Raw genomic sequence first — 18232 nt, 5'->3', positions numbered from 1 at the left:
TATGTTTCTGATATTTCACTGCTTAATCTGTCTGAAACATTATTTATCATAGGTAGTGGTTGCCACATCAGTAGTTCTCTAAAATGATGAGAGATTAGAAGGGCAAAATATTTTGGGGGGGATTTTTTTAGTTTGTGTAGCTTGTGAATTTGACAGAACTATTTGTCTGATCAGTTTCACTGTTTCCCCTATGTAGTCAGTCAGTCCCCCTGTTTTTGTGTGTTTGTTTCACACTGCAACAGAGGAGAAAGAAACATTTTAGTAAAAATCACAGAATTGTCAGAGGGACTCAAAAGAAAGTGTAGTAAGTGAACTTTTTTAACTTGAATTTTTAATTTCAAATTGAAAGGACCTGTTGCTTTTATCTAATTTAATTATCATTTGAGTTTCTGGTTTTTCTTTATAGCGACAGTTTAATTTCTTTTTTTTCAGCAGCCCTGGATGTCCATTATGAATACAATCTGGCTTTTTCTTTGGCATGGCCATGTCAACTTAGGATCTGAGATAGCAAAATGATGATGCTTTTAGTTAACAGAGCACAAGTTTCAAGTCTGTCTTATCCTTTTATAGGGGATTGGTAAATCCAGTTCAGGAAAATGGAAGTCATGATAGGCTTAGTGGGAAGGAGAAAACAGAAAGCATTCATTACTACTGCAGCCTTTTCTTTACCTTAGTACAAAAGGTGTGTCATGGGAACAACAAAAACCTTTGCAGGCGTGAGATCTAGAATTCTTGGCATGGTGACTGTTTATCAGTGTAAGTGGATCATTACATGGAATTCATGCAAAAACTGCTGGAATATCTTCTATGTTGGCCTGTCTAGGTTACAGGTATCTTCCCTGTGTTAATTTAATAGAAATTTGGCTTTTTATGACTATGGAAAAGATAGACCAACTTCAGTTTAGCCCTCCACGTTCCAATTTGAGAGAATTGCTGCATTTAAAACTCTGTTAAAAATCTTCTTAGTAATAACCTCCAGTATCATAGGCAATTAATATCTTTAGCTGATAAAACCTCTTTCTGAGCCACTAGATTCTTGTGACCTCGTGTTTTAATTTTAAACTTTTATTCCTAGCTTCAATTTAATCTCTTAGGATTAAATTCACTTGATATAACTGATTGTATTAAGTTTTAGAGTCACGGTGGAAATTAATCCTAAATTCCATCTGTTACCACTTTAATCATTCAGTAATTTTCCTCTGCTGTCTGTCTTTGTGAAGCTCTTTGTCACCAAGTAAATTTGAAAAGCTTTATTGAATTTTATTAAATCAGGCAAGTGCTACCCAGCCATAAGTTTATCGAGTTTTTTTCCTTCATTTGGCACCAGAACATTAAGTAAGTTTTGGTCTAAGAAAACCTTCAAAAATTGTTCACAAGACTACATAACTTTAGCTAAACTGCCTTTAACTTGTCATATAAAAGGTGCCTTTGATCAATAGTATACGAGTGATAGCAGCCAGTCTCAGACTTCAGGTGTACAGAGCATCTACATGAGTTTTCTACTTCTGCTAAACATCATTTTCTGGACTCTGTATTTTCTACAATGATTCATTGTCATGTCAGTGCTGCAAAACCTGGTTATGTGTCAGCTCTTCCCATACTCTGTTTAGAATGCCTCTATTGGTATGCTTGAGGCATGGTAGCTCTCTCTCAATCCTCTCTCAATAATCCTTTTTATTGATGAGTAGAATATGACTAATGTCTTCTTCCCCTCAGAGTGGGAGGAATCTTCTTTTGTTCACTTTTATTAGTATTCGTTGAGCTTATTGTATTCAGCTCTGTCTTCACTTATAGTACTGGAGCTTTTAAAATCTCTAAGGGGAGGCAGTGTTGCCGAGCACTGGACTGAGTTCTATTCCTCTGCCTGCCACTGGTGGTTTGCTGGGTGATGTCACCTCCCGGTGCCTCAGTTTCCGTATCTGTAAAATGTGGGTAATGATATTTGCCACCTTTGTAAAGCACTTAGAGATGTATGGCTGAAAAGTGCTATATAAGAACTGGTGGTTGAGGGCACAGATGTCCATTATCCCTTCTTGAGACAAGCAGTCATCTCATCTTTTAGGTATATTTAAACACAGAATGTGTTAGAGATCTCTCCCAGCTGGTGCGAGACAGACGCTCAATCCCGATTATAAATAGTACTTTTAGAGTAATTATTAAATGTAAATAATTTGTTTAATCTTCAGACTGGCCTGTAGTTTTATTTTTTCAGCATTTAATCTGGAATGTCATGTTCCAGATAACACTCATCAACAGGTCATTAACAAGTAGCATGTCTTAAAAATTTCAACAATAAAAAGCAATTGTATTTCTTTCTTCTTTGCATTAATTTCACGATAGCGCACAAATAGTAGAAATAGTGACACACATGGTCAGTTTAAACAAATCTGTTTTACTTGTCACTTTCACAAGAGATCTGCAGCATTGATAAATGTTATCTGGAGTTCTGTGCATTGAGTATCAATAGTGAGCCTTCTTCTGTTCTGCCCTGTCTGCCTGAAATGCCCTCTTCATCCCAGTACAGCAGTCTCTAAAAGCCCTTTCCTTTGAATCCTCCTCAAAATGCACATCTCCTGTAAAGACTGTCATTGTTCACTTTAACCTGCAGATGCTATGATTTGTTGTAAACGCTAAAAAAAAAAAACTGCTGCACTGTTGAACATCCCTGTCACATGGTCAGCTGGTGCTTTTTGAACTCTAATTATCTGATTTTTTTCTTAGATTGAATGCTCCTTGGGGCAGGAACTGTCTTACTCTGTTCTGTACAGTGTCAAGCACAATGTCTATACTCAGCAAATAAATAATAATTTTAATACAAGCTCTTCTTCCCCCCCATTTGCTGTTCTTCCTTAATATTGTCCCATGTAAATACAATATTATTTTATGTGACAAGTTGTTAGTTGTCTGTGCAGTTACCTAACGTACAACACCAGTTGAACAGACAATAACAATTGTTGAGGTTTCCTTAAAAAGCTTGAGCAACTGGATCTACTTTTACAACAAAAACAATTCCTTAGCACGTAGAATATATGCTGATGAAATAAAAATTGCCTCTTTGACACCTTGTTACAGTATGGACCTGTTTACACGCGGATGTCGGGGCAGGGCCTCGGGCGGAAGGGGCGGGGCTAGGGGTCAGCATCCCCCAGCCAGCCCTTCCAGGCCACCTGGTCCACGCCGCCCGGGTTCCCGTGGCACTTTAAAGGGCCCGGGACTCCGGATGCGCTGCTGCGGTGTGGTGTCTGGAGCCCCGGGCCCATTTAAATCGCCGGCCCCGGGGCAGTTGCTCCCTTTGGCGCCCCGCCTGTCGATGGCTGAGGGGGGGCAAAAGGGGCAGGGACCTTAAAGCACTGCAGGGTCCTTTGCCGGGCAGCGCTTTAACATTGCTGCGCCCTTCCATCTCCCCCCGCCCCCACCGTTGGCAGCCCAGTGCTGCCGCAGCAAAGGACCATCCTTAAAGCATTTAACGTCTCTGCCCTTTTTGCCTCCCCCGTCGGCGGCACTGCTAGTAGGGTCCCTACCAGCAGAGCCGCCGACGGGGACGGTCAGCAACGTTAAAGCACTGCCATGGCAAAGGACCGTCCTTAAAGCTTTAACGTTGCTGCCCCTTCCTCCTCTTCCCCCCACCCCCCGTTGGCGGTAAAGACATACAACACGTTTCCGCTCCGCACTTCCTGTCGATTTCTATGTCAGTGAGTTAGTGAGCAAATTTATAGCGCTACATAGCAAGTTCCTGTACCGTGTGTTAACGAGTCTCGCCTGTTAAATAGGTAGCACTGGGAGGCAAAATCACAATAACAATCAGATGCCCCAGATAATCATCTTCCAAGAATATTAAAGGAGTTGGCATATGAAATTGCAAATCCAATAGCAAGATTTTTTTAATTAATCTTCAAACTAGGGGGTCATAGCCTAGATGACTGAAAAATTGCTAATATAAGAAAGGAAAAAACCTGACCCAGGCAACTACAGGTCTGTTAGATTGACTTCAATTGTACACAAGGTCTTAGAGCACATTTTGAAAGAGAGAGTAATTAAATACATGGAGGTAAACAGTAACTGGGATAACCTAAAACATGGTTTACAAAAGGTAGATTTTGCCAGACCAACCTGATCTTTGAGAAGATAACCAATGTTTTAGAAAAAGGAAATATAGTAGACCTAATCTACCTTGATTTTAGCAAAGCATCAGATATTGTTCCACTTAGGTCTGGAAATTGTTAGTTAAATTGGAGAAGACGGGGATTAATCCAAAGTTGGGTAAGGAAACGATTAAATGGGGAGACTACAACATGTCATATCGAAAGGAGAACTATCTGGCTGAAGGGCAGTTGCTAGTGGAGTTCCTGGAGGATTGCTCTTGGGCCCAATCTTATTTAACATTTGCATTAATGATCTTGGCACAAAAAGTCGGAGTATGCTAATAAAATTTGCAGATGACACAAAGTTGGGAAGTACTGCCAATACAGAGGAAGACCAGAGTATTACACAAGATCTGGATGACCTTGAAAAGTGGAGTAATAGAAATTGAATGAAATGTAATAGTGCAAGTCATGCGCTTAGGGACTAACAAATATTTGCTATAAACTGGAGATTTACTAGTTGGAAGCAATAGAGGAGGGGAAAGACCTGGGTGTATGGTCAATCACAGGATGACTATGAGCCACCAGTGCGATGCTGTCATGAAAAAGGCTAATGCAATCCTAGGATGCATTAGGTGAGGCGTTTCCAATAGAGATAGGGAAGCAGGGTGGATTTGATTTAAATCATGATTTAAATCACTAGCCAGGAAGCCTCGATTTAATCATGGATTTGTAAAAGTGCATTCTTGTTGGCTGTTAGAACCTTAATACATATTCTTCACAACTCAGAGACAGATGTAGGTTTCATTTTTAGAAGGTACACACTGTACATTTTTAAAGTGATTTATTTTGAAAAATTTTCAGATGAAACACTTTGTATGCATGCCTGTCTTACCCACAAGTAGAGGAACTTCCTTAAAATATTCCCAAATGGGGCCTCTTTTACGGCCTGCTGCCATTATAAGTTTTCCCTTCTAGTGAGAAAATGGTATGGTAGATCTCAAATCAATGAAGGCTGCACCCAGAAAGACCTGAAGACTTCTGGAATATGCTGCTTAAACAGTTTCATTTTTGTTTCTACTGCCTGTCCCTCCCTTCTCACATTTATCTCCAGACTTCTTCTCCTTGTCCAGATCTATTCCACCCCCAACAATCTTCTATTCATTTAACTTTTTGAAACTGTACTTTTAGAGAGAGGTAAGGGATTGTCTCTGTGTACACAAATTTGCAGAGGGACAATAGGATTGAGGTCTGTCACTTCTCACCTCTATATATTGTTTGTTTAAAAACATTTTTGCTGTTAACAAGCATGTTATCTCTGGAAACACAAATCCACAGTTTGAGAACTGCAAAACTAAGCATCTCTGATGGTATCTTCTAGACTGAGTCTCATTGGGAAGATAGAAAGATTAACCTAAATAATCTATACAGAAGCCCGTGGAACTCCATAAGATTGGGTCCATAATCCATGAACTACTGGAACTTATTTACAAAACTTTTCTTAAACATTACATTAATATATTGTCTCATGCTATAGAATTAGAATTTATAACCCCTATTCCATGATAAAATATCTTTGAGCTATAATGATAGGTTTTTTCCTCAAAATGCACTTTATAAAAAAAATCCAATTTAAAAAAAAAAAAATTTAAATCCAATTTTTATCCACAATGCGATTGATGGACCTGTCCTCCATGAATCAATTTTCACTTTTTTTTTTTTGATAAACACTAATAAATTCCTAGGAAATCTTAAAATAAAAACTGAAAACAAAGTGCCTTGTGGGTGCTATATCCACAAGAAGTTCCATTCATTGAGATACTGCTGACTTGGGACCAAAATTGTAGCTCCACACTCCTTAAAGTCATAATCTACATGGTGGGGTAATGCACACTATGGGGTTTAAATTCTAAAGCATACTAAGGTGTGGCGCATTTATTGGTCCATGTAGACCCTGCTGGTACAGCACACTAGGGAACCTTGAGTGTGCAACGTAGTGCTGTTTGAAATAGTACTGAGTTGAAGCAAGAAGACTGCAAGTCCTAACCCACTAATGCAGTTGACATTTCTTCAATATTTTGTGGATTTCTTAGTTTATCTCTTTCATATCTTCTTATTTTATATTGCTATTTAGTAACAAAACATAGATTGCTTAAATTATACCAGTACAAAAATTGTTTAACATCTCACTTTCACTAGTCACCCTTATGTTTTGCCAACTTGCCTTGGGGCAAATATTTCGGTAAGACTGCTTACTCTGAAATGAACAGCTATGCAGATATTCCTTATCCTGGAGCTTTACATGTTTGCAATTGTTTTTTATAATGGCTATTTAAAATACCTATAGATTTCCTGCAAAATTAATTATTGGTTGCATTTAGTTAACTGGAACAAGAATTACCTGTCTTCATTCAGTTAACTTCCTGGCTGCTTGAAATCCCAGTTTTTCTCCCTGACCCCAAAATTCCTAACTTTGCCTAATAAATCTATCAAATCCTACCCTCCCAAATCTTCTGATTTCCCAGGGTTTTGTTTTATCTTCCTGATCATCAGCCCTGCTGCCTGTATGGTATATTTTGTGTGTGTGTGTGTGTGTGTGTGTGTGTGTGTGTAGAGAGAGACTATAATCAGCAGGTAAACATTGTAATACTTTTGTAACAGCAAAACTTTACAAGAATAAATGATATTGTAATTTTAAATTGTTTAATTTTATGTTCCTTTTTAAACAGAACTAAGCAATTTAAATGTTTTTACAGCTGTCTGATTGAAAGCTCTTGAAGAATTTGTACACTTTCTATTTTTTAAACAAAGGTTTTGATTTTATTTTGATTTCTAGGTTACACACCAGCTTTGGCCTGTGCTCCCAATAAGGATGTGGCTGATTGTCTAGCTCTCATTTTGGCCACGATGATGCCTGTTTCATCAAGCAGCACTTTACCTTCCCTTACATTCAATGCCATTAATCATTACACCAGCACCTCAAAAACTGTCACGTTTGACTCCTTGCCAATCATGAGGAGTGAACATAGCTCTTATTGTAGTTTCAACAATATTGGCAGGGAAGATGGCTACCCATATACAGAAGAGGATGAGCTTAATGACTCAGATTCTGAGACCTATTAAGAAGCTTCATCTGGAGGTCTGAAGAGTGAGCCCAGTCATCTGAAGGTCAGAATTGTGCTTTTGGAAAAAAAAGCAGTCCGTGTTTGATTACAAGAGGACAGACCTACGAGAAGATTTGGGTTTTTTTTAATTGTGGGTGCATATGAAAGATCTGTGTGTGACACTAGGAGGATTTTAAAGAGCAGGTTTTGCAAAAGAAGCATAAATTCTTGAAAAATACTTGGAATCTACAGCAAAAAAAAATTAAGAATGTCAAAACTGTTTTATTTAATTGTACATTACCATTTTGTTTGTGGTGCCAGGAGTAACTTCTCCAGACTCTGCACCCTAGTCTATGTAAATGAACAACACTATTGTACAACAAAAAGGACATTTGATTTAACTATAATCAATAAAACTAAAACCATTTTGAAGGCAATAAATGAGTTTGGTACAGTAGGCATTGTGTGTGCAGCAAATTGCCAAAGGACCAAATAAAGATTTTTTTAATTAAATACCTTTTTGTGGAAACTGGAATAGGTTAAATGAGATGTTGTCTTAACCAAACCTTAATTATTTCTGGGAATGAAGCTTAGATTTGGTTTTAAATGTTGATTTTTTTTTTATAATCTAAAAGCCTTCCGACACTATTAAATGTACCATGAAAGAAAGCAGATGTATCTTTCAGTTTTGTTTTTTCTTTTAGATTAAACAAAAATGAACTTGTCATACTTTTATAAAGCTTAAAAAAACCAGCTAACAAGGTACAGTCAGGGTGTTACATGTACAGTGTAATAAACAAGGGGAGGGGTGGGAGGGAAGCAGTAATTGTTGCACAGTTTTAGATTTTTAACTTCTGGGTTTTAAATTGAGATATTTTTATTTAAATACATGAAGGGTAATTTACTGAGAAAATGAAACTGCATAAAAATTTAAATGTAATCTCCTGACACCCTGTTGTGGCTGAAAGTTCTTAGAGAATGGATTTATCAACAATTCACCCACTTATTTACATCATAAAGTTTGTAAGTGAGATTAAGTCTGTGCCTCCATATTGTATTTCTTTTAAATCCTGGAGTTCTGAGTGGGGGGGAAGGTGAATTTAAAAGAAAGTTTCCCTGTTATCAAAAGGTACAATGTTGGGTCTTCGGGAAGAAATATCTGTGGTGTTCTCTATTTAAAAAATCAATAGAAGATGCAGGCCCCTGTAGTATAGTACAAACTTGCCCTCAGTCTTTTTATTTATAACAGACTACTGTTTAAAAAAAAAAAAAAAAAAGCGCCTGAAAAATGGAAGACTGAAGTTTGTCTGTTAAATGAGTATTTAGTTTATTGGGTTCTGCTTTAGCTATAACTATTACTTTTAAAGTTAAATTACTTACGCACATGCAAGGGATTCTTGCATGTCCAGGTAAAATACAAATAAACTGAATCCCAATTACCTTTTATCCTTTTTGTATTGTGAAACTGGAAACCTTAATGCCATTGTAAATTATCAGCTGGTTTTCTGAACATAAAGTGTGGAAAAACAGGACAGTATTTTGATCTATTTGATAATTTTGTGGGTTTTTTGAAGAATTAATGAGCATGTACATAGAAATAGTGATTGCTTGAATACTGTATTTACCTGCACTCTTTCAGTACATCAAGATTCCTGTATATTTTACAGAGTATAATAAAACCCAGATGTGAGTTGTATTTAATGAATAATTTATTTGTATCTGTGTACCATACTTAAGCAGTAATTACAAAGATTCTTTTGTTGAATAACTATTAGAATTTATAAAATTTATTTTACAAAGGCTTTGCTGTCCTTTTAATTCCAAAGTGCATGTAAATAATTCAGATTTACAATCACTTTACAAGGAAGACCTAGGTGATGTTTAATTACTGTTTAGAATCTAGGTTGCCTTGTAAGCATCACCTTTCTTGTTAAGAGTTCATAAATATTGATTAATGGCAGAAACAGCATATTGCATATATGATCCTTCCACACTATAGAGAGTTGGGGAGTCCATGCTTTTTCTATACCACACTGTCCTCTGAATCTTCTTTGGAGTTCTTTATTGTTTAGCCACACTTTTGATTCACTACATCTAATCAGTATCTTATCAGTAACCTGGTAATTTCTATAATGATCTGATTTGAACCAGTTGAGACAAGATTTTTCCCACACTGCAAAGAAGAGTATTGACTTAGGTCACATGCTTGTTGTCTGAAAGGTAACATCTGTGATATTTCAGTTAATGGTGCTTTTCAGTTTTTGCTGCTCCCTAAGAACTGTGAGACGGTCTTACTGAATGCAGCTGAAATCTGTACTAGCAAATGTTTCTGCTCTTAACTCTTCAAGATGTGATAATTTTATCTCAAGATGGTCTGTTGCCTTGGCCTGTGTGGGTCCTCCATCCCGCCCCCCAGAGAAAAAGGACAGTAATTTATAGGATGGCTGACAATTACCTAATTTGAAATGTTCCTAGGTTGAAAACTAGGTCACTTAGGGCAGGCCATCGGTCCCCGAAAGAAGCCTATTGATTTAAATGCATTGCTAACTTTTTTCTATTTTTAAAAAGGCACTAAAAAGAAAAAAAAACATCAAAACAACCCTCACCAACCTCTTCTCATGATCCATTGCAGCTTATGGTTGGAGGAAGCAGCTTGTGTCTGTTTTGTTCCTTAGCATGGTATTCTCTTTAACTAATGTTCTTTGTGAGCTTGCCATTTTTGGGTCTAAGCTGCCTCTGCTCTTAATGCTGTTAAATAATTTTTTTTAATCTTTATATGAGTTTAGAATTGCAGTGAGCCACTAATATGAACATAAGAATGGCTCTCCTGGGTCAGACCAAAGGTCCACCTAGCCCAGTATCCTGTTTTTCTGACAGTGGCTGGTCCCAGATGCTTGAGGGAATGAACAGCCAGAGCAATTATCAAGTGATCCATCCTGTGTCATCCAGTCCCAGCTTCTGGCAGCAGAGAGTTTGGGACACCCAGATTGCATGGGGTTGTGTCCCTGACCATCTTGGCTAATAGCCACTGATGGACTTATCATCCATGAACTTATCCAGTTCTTTATTGAATCAGTGATCCTTTTTTGGGGCCTTCACAACATCCCATGGCAATGAATTCCACAGGTTGTGTGAAGAAGTACTTCCTTTTGTTTGTTTTAAGCCTGCTGCCTATTAATTTCATTGGGTGACCCCTGTTTCTTGTGTTATGTGAAGGGTAAATAAAACTCCCTTATTCACTTACTCTGCACCTTTCATGACTGGATACACCTTTACCATATCCCCCCTTAGTTGTCCCTTTTCTAAGAGGAACAGTCCGTTTTTTTTAAATCTCTCCTCGTATAAAAGCTGTTCCATTCCCCTAATCATTTTTGTTGCACTTCTCTGTACTTTTTAAAATTCTAATATCTGTTTTGAGCTGGGGTTATCAGAATTGTACGCAGTATTCATGGTGTGGGCATACCATGTATTTATATAGTGTCATGTTTTCTGTCTTATCTATCCCTTTCCTAATGGCTCCTAACAGTCTGTGAGCTTTTTTGACAGTCTCTGCACATTGAGCAGATATTTTCAGAGAACTGTCCATGATGATCACAAACTTCCTTGAATAGTAACAGTTAATTTAGACTCCATTATTTTGTATGTATAGTTGCAATTATGTTTTCCAGTGTCAAACTCCCAGTATAACTTGAACTGCTGTTGCCAACTGTTAATGTGTCCACAGATTTTTTTTGAGTTGCACCCATCTGGCCTAAATCTCATTTTCACAAAGGCCCCTTTTAACCACTCTGATCATGTAAAAGGGCTTTATGGGTGCGTTAGTATACATGAGCATCAAATCAGGCCCACTGATTACAAGGATACGGTCTTATTCCAAAAAGTGTGTGTGTGTAATTTAAAAAAAAAAAAGCATGCAAATGTGTTTAAAGAATAGGTTGCTATGGTTAATGACTCATTGAAATGGCATGAAATAGAACGTTCCACATTTATATACAACAGATTAAACAAGCTTGCCCGTGGATGCTCTTTTTCAAACTTCTAGAATCACAGACATGTAGGGCTGAAAGGGACCTCGAAGTCGTTCAGTCCAGCCACCTGTGAGAGGCAGGACCAAGTAAACCTAGACTCTCACTGGCAGGCATGGGATTTTCTACTCCTTAACTACCCAAATAGTTAGAAAGTTTTTCCTGATATCTAACCTAAATCTCCCTAGTTGCAGATTAAGACCATTACTTCTTGTCCTACCTTCAGTGGACATGGAGAACAGTCGATCACAGGCCTCTCTATAACAGCCCTTAACATATTTGAAGACTGTTTTTTTTTATCAGATCCCCACCTCAGTGCTCTTTTCTCAAGACTAAATTATGTTTGAGTCAAACCTATTTCGAAAGTTCATAGTCTGTATGGAGACTTTTAAATTAAATGCTTAATTTGTAATGAATGAGGTGCCGGGGTTTAAGAAATTTTTTTACTTTCATAACTGATGTGGCAAGCCCAGAGGTGCCCGGGCTATGAAGTGCCAAGCCCAGAGGTGCTGGCGCTCAGCCCTGGCACACCCTGCCACAAATTAAGCAATTCTTTCCAGAAAAGAACATTGCAGACTGTCTTGCTAGTATAATTTCTCAATGTACAGATTAGTGGTACATGATTATTACAACATGCTTTACCCAGAAGCCTTCTGGGATGATCAGCAAGGCTGGTCTGAATTCTGTTTTATCAATGGACCATTCAACTGCTCAAAAACATGTGCCTTGCTAAGAAGAGGGAACAGGATGATATGCCTTAACCACAGCAGCCTAATGAGCCGTTGGCTCAGGGGAACTGACTTTAGAGCAGTGGTTCCCAAACTTTAACAGCCCGCGAACCCCTTTCACTAAGTTGTGAAATCTCATGAACCCCCTCCTAAAAATGAATATTTCCAGGGATTTACGTTTAAATTTCCTCAGTGTGATGGATGCGCTTGCTTTGCTCTGCATAGCTCTTGGAAGTCCTGAATCACTGCTGGCTTCCCCACTGACGGGGGTAGGGCTTGGGCTGCCAGCCCCGCGTGGAGCGCTGGGGTTCGGACTGCAGGCTCCCCCGCTGACGGGGGCAAGGCTCCAGCTGCCAGCCCAAACTGTCCTGTCCCGCTCTCCCTGAGGCTCGGGCTGTCTGCCCTGCAACCGGGCCCCACCTGCTGCCTCCAATGCCCGGGGTCCTCTGGCCACCATTAGTGAAATTTTTCTGATGAATCCCCTGTAAAGTTCTGCAAACCCCACTTTGGGAACCACTGCTTTAGAGTGATGCTGCATTTGACAAACAAAATTGTCACCCACAGACTGTTGTGTGTGGACTGTACAAAGCAATCCTTACATGCGTAATATCATTAAAATCAATAAATCTGTTCTCGTGGGTATGGCTTAAGATCTGGCCCTTTGTTTTTTTTCTCTGTCGTTTTCCGCTTCCCTCCACCCAAAATTTTTTACTTCAAAACTCAGAATTGTATGAATAGAATTAGAATTCTCTCACATACACTCCCACACCCTTTAACAAAGGTATATTTCCTGGTTACGCTGTACCTCTGAGAATTCTGCTTGTGTGGATTATCTCCCTAACTCTCATCCTCCCTTCATTAAAATTATGAAGCTAGATTTTTATCTTAAGCACCATCATTATTAAAATTCATGACTTGAGACTTTTGCCTATAGCTGTACACCCACCTCTGATAAGAGTTGAACAAAAATTACCAAGAATCACAAAGCTTAACTACAGTGCACCAACACAAATGACCAGAGGCTGATCTCTGGGTGAGAGTTTATATTCCCCAAGAAGTCACGAGGGTTCTTTTTTGCTTGTGTAAAAAAAAATTCAAAATAAAAGGTGGGGAACTAGAATGGGTTTACAGTAGTTGACTCTGGCTTGGACTTCGTTTGCCAAGGTCAAAGGCTCTTCGCTGTTGTTATACCATATGTGGAATTTGCACCCAAAATACAAAACACTGTGATTTTTGGTGAAGTTTATTCTGTCTAAGCTTTTCAAAACTGACTTGATGTGGTAGGTACTACCATTTTTGGGTCCCCAATTTTAGATCAGGCCTGATCTCCAGAGGATGGAAGCTTTTTCTGAAAATTAGGCTCTTTTCAAGTGTCTCATGTTCAGGACCCAAAATTAATAGTCATTTTTGAGAAATCTTGGCTCTCCTCCTTTGACTTTTGTCCTTTGTCATGGGTAGCTATGGCCATGGCCAAATTGGAGATTTATGAATGACTCTGGCAGTATAGGAACCCAAGTAACATGGGTATCTCGGCAGACTCCTTTTCCTCTCCCCTTCACATCTAGGCTGTTTCCAAATCTTGCTTCTGCTTACACCGCAATGTTGCTAAGATCCAATCTTTTCTCTGTCTACCCAACCGGAACTCTAGGCTCTTATTGTGCCCCCAGTACACAAATACAAACACTGCTCTGGCACAGATACCAGCCATGATGCCCTCTGTCTGCATCTCCTATAACTGCCTCTGCACTTTGTTCTGTGCCTAATGTGTAGCCTGGAAGATTCTCCCTGAGCAGGTCCCCCAAGCTCATTACCTTCCTGCCTTCAAATTCTCTACAAGACCAACTTCAGAAATTAGCCAATTAATGGCTAAGTAACTGGGAATAGTTATAAAACACACACCTCTATATAGACACAAAACTATCACAATATGTCCAAACACAGCCTTGACCACTTTGTTTTATATTGTCCCCTTTCATCTACCTTTTGTATGTGAATTGGGGGGAGCGGGAGGTAACCTGTAATTTTTTCAGAGTAGGGATTTGCCTTTTGTTTATACAACACTAAACACATTTTTGGGTGCTACTGTAATATAAGTAATGGGATAGCACTGCATACGTAGGCACAAAAGAATGGCCAATCCGTACTGTCAGGCTGGCTATGGATCTTAATGGCCCAGTGGTCTTTTCCTTTATGCCAGCTCCTAAGTAGCTGTGAACCTGTGGGAAGAAGCTGAACAGTGCTGCCATATTATTTTGATATTCTGATCACAATAATGAGAAAATATTGCTTTCCAAAGTCGTCAGGAACCCGTTGCAAAAGCAGTTAGTCAAACACAATGAAATACCAGCTTTTCAGATAGTTCTTGTTCTCAAATTCATCAGCCCCATAATTGTTTTCAAATGTAAATACCCGGCCTGTCTTATCCCAGAAACCCTAGCAGTTTGGATGGAATGTATAATGCAATAATTCAGCAAAACACAAATTTCTTGTTCCAGTCTTAGAAAAAATTATATTGAAACACTTCTTTAGAACTAGTATTTTTGACAGAACAGTGGTAGCATTCTGTTATCAGAGTTTCTTTATTGGGAGAGGATTTCTTTCTTTTCCTGGGTTTGACCTCTCTATTAATTAATGGGCAAGTGGAATTGGGGATAACATTGTAGTTGAAATGGAGAATGCACAAAGGATTGCTCTTATGTGTGCAGCTGTGGTAAGTCTATGTATAATCATAGATCATTTTTGACAATGCTGGAGGTCATGGTCTCCTACATTGACTATCCGATTCCTTGGTTGGTTTGGTGAGTTACATGTTAAAGTCTAAACCTGCAATTCTGCATGAAGTGAGTCTTAGATCTATTAAAATTTGACAGACCTAGAGACTTGTGTGCCCTTTTTCTCTGTAGATCTGGTACAATGCTGGGAATGGCTGAGCAAGCATTCCCAATAGTCTGCCTTAACCCTAAACTATCAGGACTATATTTATTTATTTATTTATTTTATTTAAAGAGTTAAGAAGGTGTTTACGTGTAAGAACCTCTTTTTCTGCTGTAGCTGGCTACAAGAGTGCCGGAGATGTGGTGGTTTTTGTGATGTGGACATCTGCCATTACGTTTAAGACCAACTCATTTCACATATTGCCATCCATGTCTGTGTGACGACAACAACTTTTACCCACTATCAGTTTTGACTGGATTTGAACCAGTAATCCAAAAGAGAGTCTCATATATATTTAATTAGCCATCCAACCTTTTTTCTCTCACTCTGTCCCTACCCCAAAGGTCTGGGTTTAAGCTGAGGAATATCTATTTTAATATCAAAAGACACAAGCTAATAAATATTAAAATAGAAAGTGAGTTCAAAACTGGATACATTTTTTTCTATGCTCCTTGTGCCTGCCTTGATTAATGATGACCTTTGAATGACTAAGCAGCACCACTAAGCCTACCTGCTATCTATTTATTTTATTCTAGTTTTTGAAACCTTTGCCTTACATGATTAATTTAAATTCCCAAATAATAGCTATTCCAACTGGTGATGCTTCCCCTCTTGTATTCCTCTCTCTTGACGACACGTTGCTTTAACTGTCTGATCCCATAAGTTGTGTTCCAGAAATACATGCTACAATTGGGCAATAATGATCTCAAGTCAGGATTCAAAAATAATGTTAATCTTCAGCCAGTATTTTGTGCAAAATCAGATAGAAAAGGAATTCATTAAACAGGGCTGTCTTTTACAAGCTGACAACAAATGTCTTAAATATCATGGAATAATTCTTAACCACATAAAATGTAAAGCCAATTTATTAAAGAAATTGACAGCAGATTTTTTTAACTGTAAGAGCTATTAACTGTCAAACACTTAAATACAAGATACTGTATGTTTATTTGAAATAGTTATTCTAAATTTAACTCTATAAATAATAATATGATGATGATGAGATGGGCTTTCCTAATCGTGAACTCTACTATGGGACCAAATGTTTTTTTCCATTGCTTGGGGGTAGTACCAGGTTCTCTCCTTTGGCTGGAGGAACTGAATAGTGTAATAACACCCATGCCGGTCATCTGAACTACAGCTCTCTCCATGCCTGAGGGGGAGAGGATGACGACAATTCCTAGTCTAAAATTTCAGTCTAGGAAAGAGCATCCCCTCCCTCTGCAGTTTATGTAAGGGCCTGATGTTGCTGATGATGATTTAGAAAACAATTCAGAAAGTCAACTTTTTAAAGCAAATTTGAGGCTGCCTTTCTGTATGTGACAGGAGCATAAAGGACAAAAATCCTTCCACTGGGGTATTTTTTGGCTTCAGAATTTACCTTTAAAATATTGTGGAGTGAGAGGGAAGAAGATTAAAGACTGTACCTTCATGAAGATATGAATTAACTCTACCTTGCAGACTCTCAAAACAATCTCCTAGAATTCTGGGTCGGACAGCGACTAAACTGGAGTGGTTCAAGCTTTCAGTGTATTCTGGTTCATTTTATGTGATGCAGATGGGAGCTGCTGACAGTCGAGGCTTGCTTTTATTTCTTAGCAATTTCAAACCCAGGTTGAGAGAGAGAGATCCTTGAAGCACTTGGGTATGTCACTATAAAGACAGTAGTCTTAACAATATGCAGCCTCATGGGTGCTTCTGGCTATATTAGTTTCAATGCAGTGTCATTAGTCTTTTAAAAAAAAAAAAAGAGTAGCCATCTTACATTCTCACCATTTTTCTCCATTAAAGCTTGAATGGAAGTACCAAATGAGTTGCTGTGCAGATTAAAGCAAGTGCAATAAAAAAAATTCACAAGTTGGCTCTTAAATGGTGAAGTGTGTGGAGTTTTATTCTCTAGGCAATTGAGAATGAATTGAATTAGTTAAACAAGATTTCCTAATTATCTCAAGATTCAAGCCAATAAGGACAACTAAGTGAATTTCCCTTATTGGTCAGGTGCTAGAGACAGGCAACACTCTTATTTATTCCTAAAAAAACATGACAGAGTGAAGTCTGAGAGTGAAGTTACATTTTAGATCTATTAACCGTTTAAACAAACAAAGGAGATATGCTAGGGATCTGAAACATAATCTCTGAAGGGCAACATCTTCATGATGGTTTTAACGAGTGTCCCTGTTGTGGGCATTTGACATGCTGTGGACACTGAAACTATTCAAAGACTTGTACTGATTTTATAAATGTTAAGTGTATCTTTATGGGCTGCCTAATTATTGAATTTCTGGCTCAGCGAGAGCGCTAAATGATTCTTCTGACAGGGTCTAAAACCACTGAGGGGTAATTAATGCACATCCCTAATGCAGGTAACAAGTCTCTGGCAGTTTCATCCCCTGGGGAACTCACTTGCTCTGGCTTGGTCTGAATCAAGAAGCCTAAGAACATAAAGGACTTTTCAAAAAGTATAAAGTAAACACCCTGACCTAAGGAGATAGGTAACTGGCATTCAAGCCAAGAATTGACATGAAACTGTGACCAAGAGAGACAGGCCCTGTGGAAAGGGCCTGGACTACTTCAATTCTATCCATCTTCCACATGGAGACCCTGATGACTGCCTCATTTGCTACACCTGCATATAAGTTGCTTATTGTTTTTGTTTCTCCCTAGTGCTTTTGTTTTGAATAAACAAGACTGTTTTATGAAAGTTGGCTGGTCACTGGTTAACCCTGTCATTGCCCCTGAGAGAACAGGACTGCAGGTGCTGAATTAGTCAGACTTATAAAGTACAGCCTGAAGGAGACTGCAAGAGATGGGGGAGTAAGGGATTCTACATAATTACCACAGAGATGTGCAAAGCCTGAGATGCAAACTCACATTTTTCTTGAGACCATCAACCTTTTTGAAACCCTGCTATGGAGTCTTTCAAAGCATAGGATCCTCATTTATCCTAATTCCTCCAATACACATACATGCTTTAATTGCCAGGCTAGTGCTATCATATATCTAGCCAAAATCCAGATGGCTTGTCTTATGCTCACTAATAAGATGAGAATCAAGTGGCACAAGTTATTCAACTCTCCTTGTGTGAGCGCACACATCTCAGGACTTCCTTGATGTGACCAAATCAAGTCTGGGAATCAATAGTCTCTTGTTAGACTTGTGTACTCCATCCATCTCCTTAACCACTCATCTAATAAAGGTAAAGTGAGCAACTGTCCTGCTACTGCACCAGCATCCATCAGACCAAATCTGCAGGTCAACCGTTCAACTATAACAGAAATGAAGTCATAAAAACCAATAAAGTCATGAAATAATATGCAGTCTGTGGATAAAGGTTATTTTCTCATAGTCAAACTAAAAGA

The 18232-nt window shown here is 38.6% G+C and overlaps 1 protein-coding gene across 3 annotated transcripts in view; it reads left to right on the top strand.

The window, feature by feature from the left end:
- Positions 1-8882, top strand: part of ANKRD28 (ankyrin repeat domain 28) — a 141814-nt gene extending 132932 nt beyond the window's left edge. For 2 of the 3 annotated variants that reach the window (XM_034760730.1, XM_034760731.1), the window contains one exon: positions 6919-7205. In XM_034760730.1, coding sequence (XP_034616621.1) covers positions 6919-7205 — 287 coding nt within the window. Of the gene's footprint in view, positions 1-6918 lie in introns of all 3 variants that reach the window. The other variant, XM_034760729.1, reaches the window with a different exon arrangement.
- Positions 8883-18232: the final 9350 nt, after the last annotated feature.

Source organism: Trachemys scripta, chromosome 2 (assembly GCF_013100865.1).
Source record: "Trachemys scripta elegans isolate TJP31775 chromosome 2, CAS_Tse_1.0, whole genome shotgun sequence".
Classification (NCBI taxonomy): domain Eukaryota; kingdom Metazoa; phylum Chordata; order Testudines; family Emydidae; genus Trachemys; species Trachemys scripta.
Note: the sequence above shows the minus strand (reverse complement) of the source record. Positions and strands in the feature narration are given on the sequence as shown.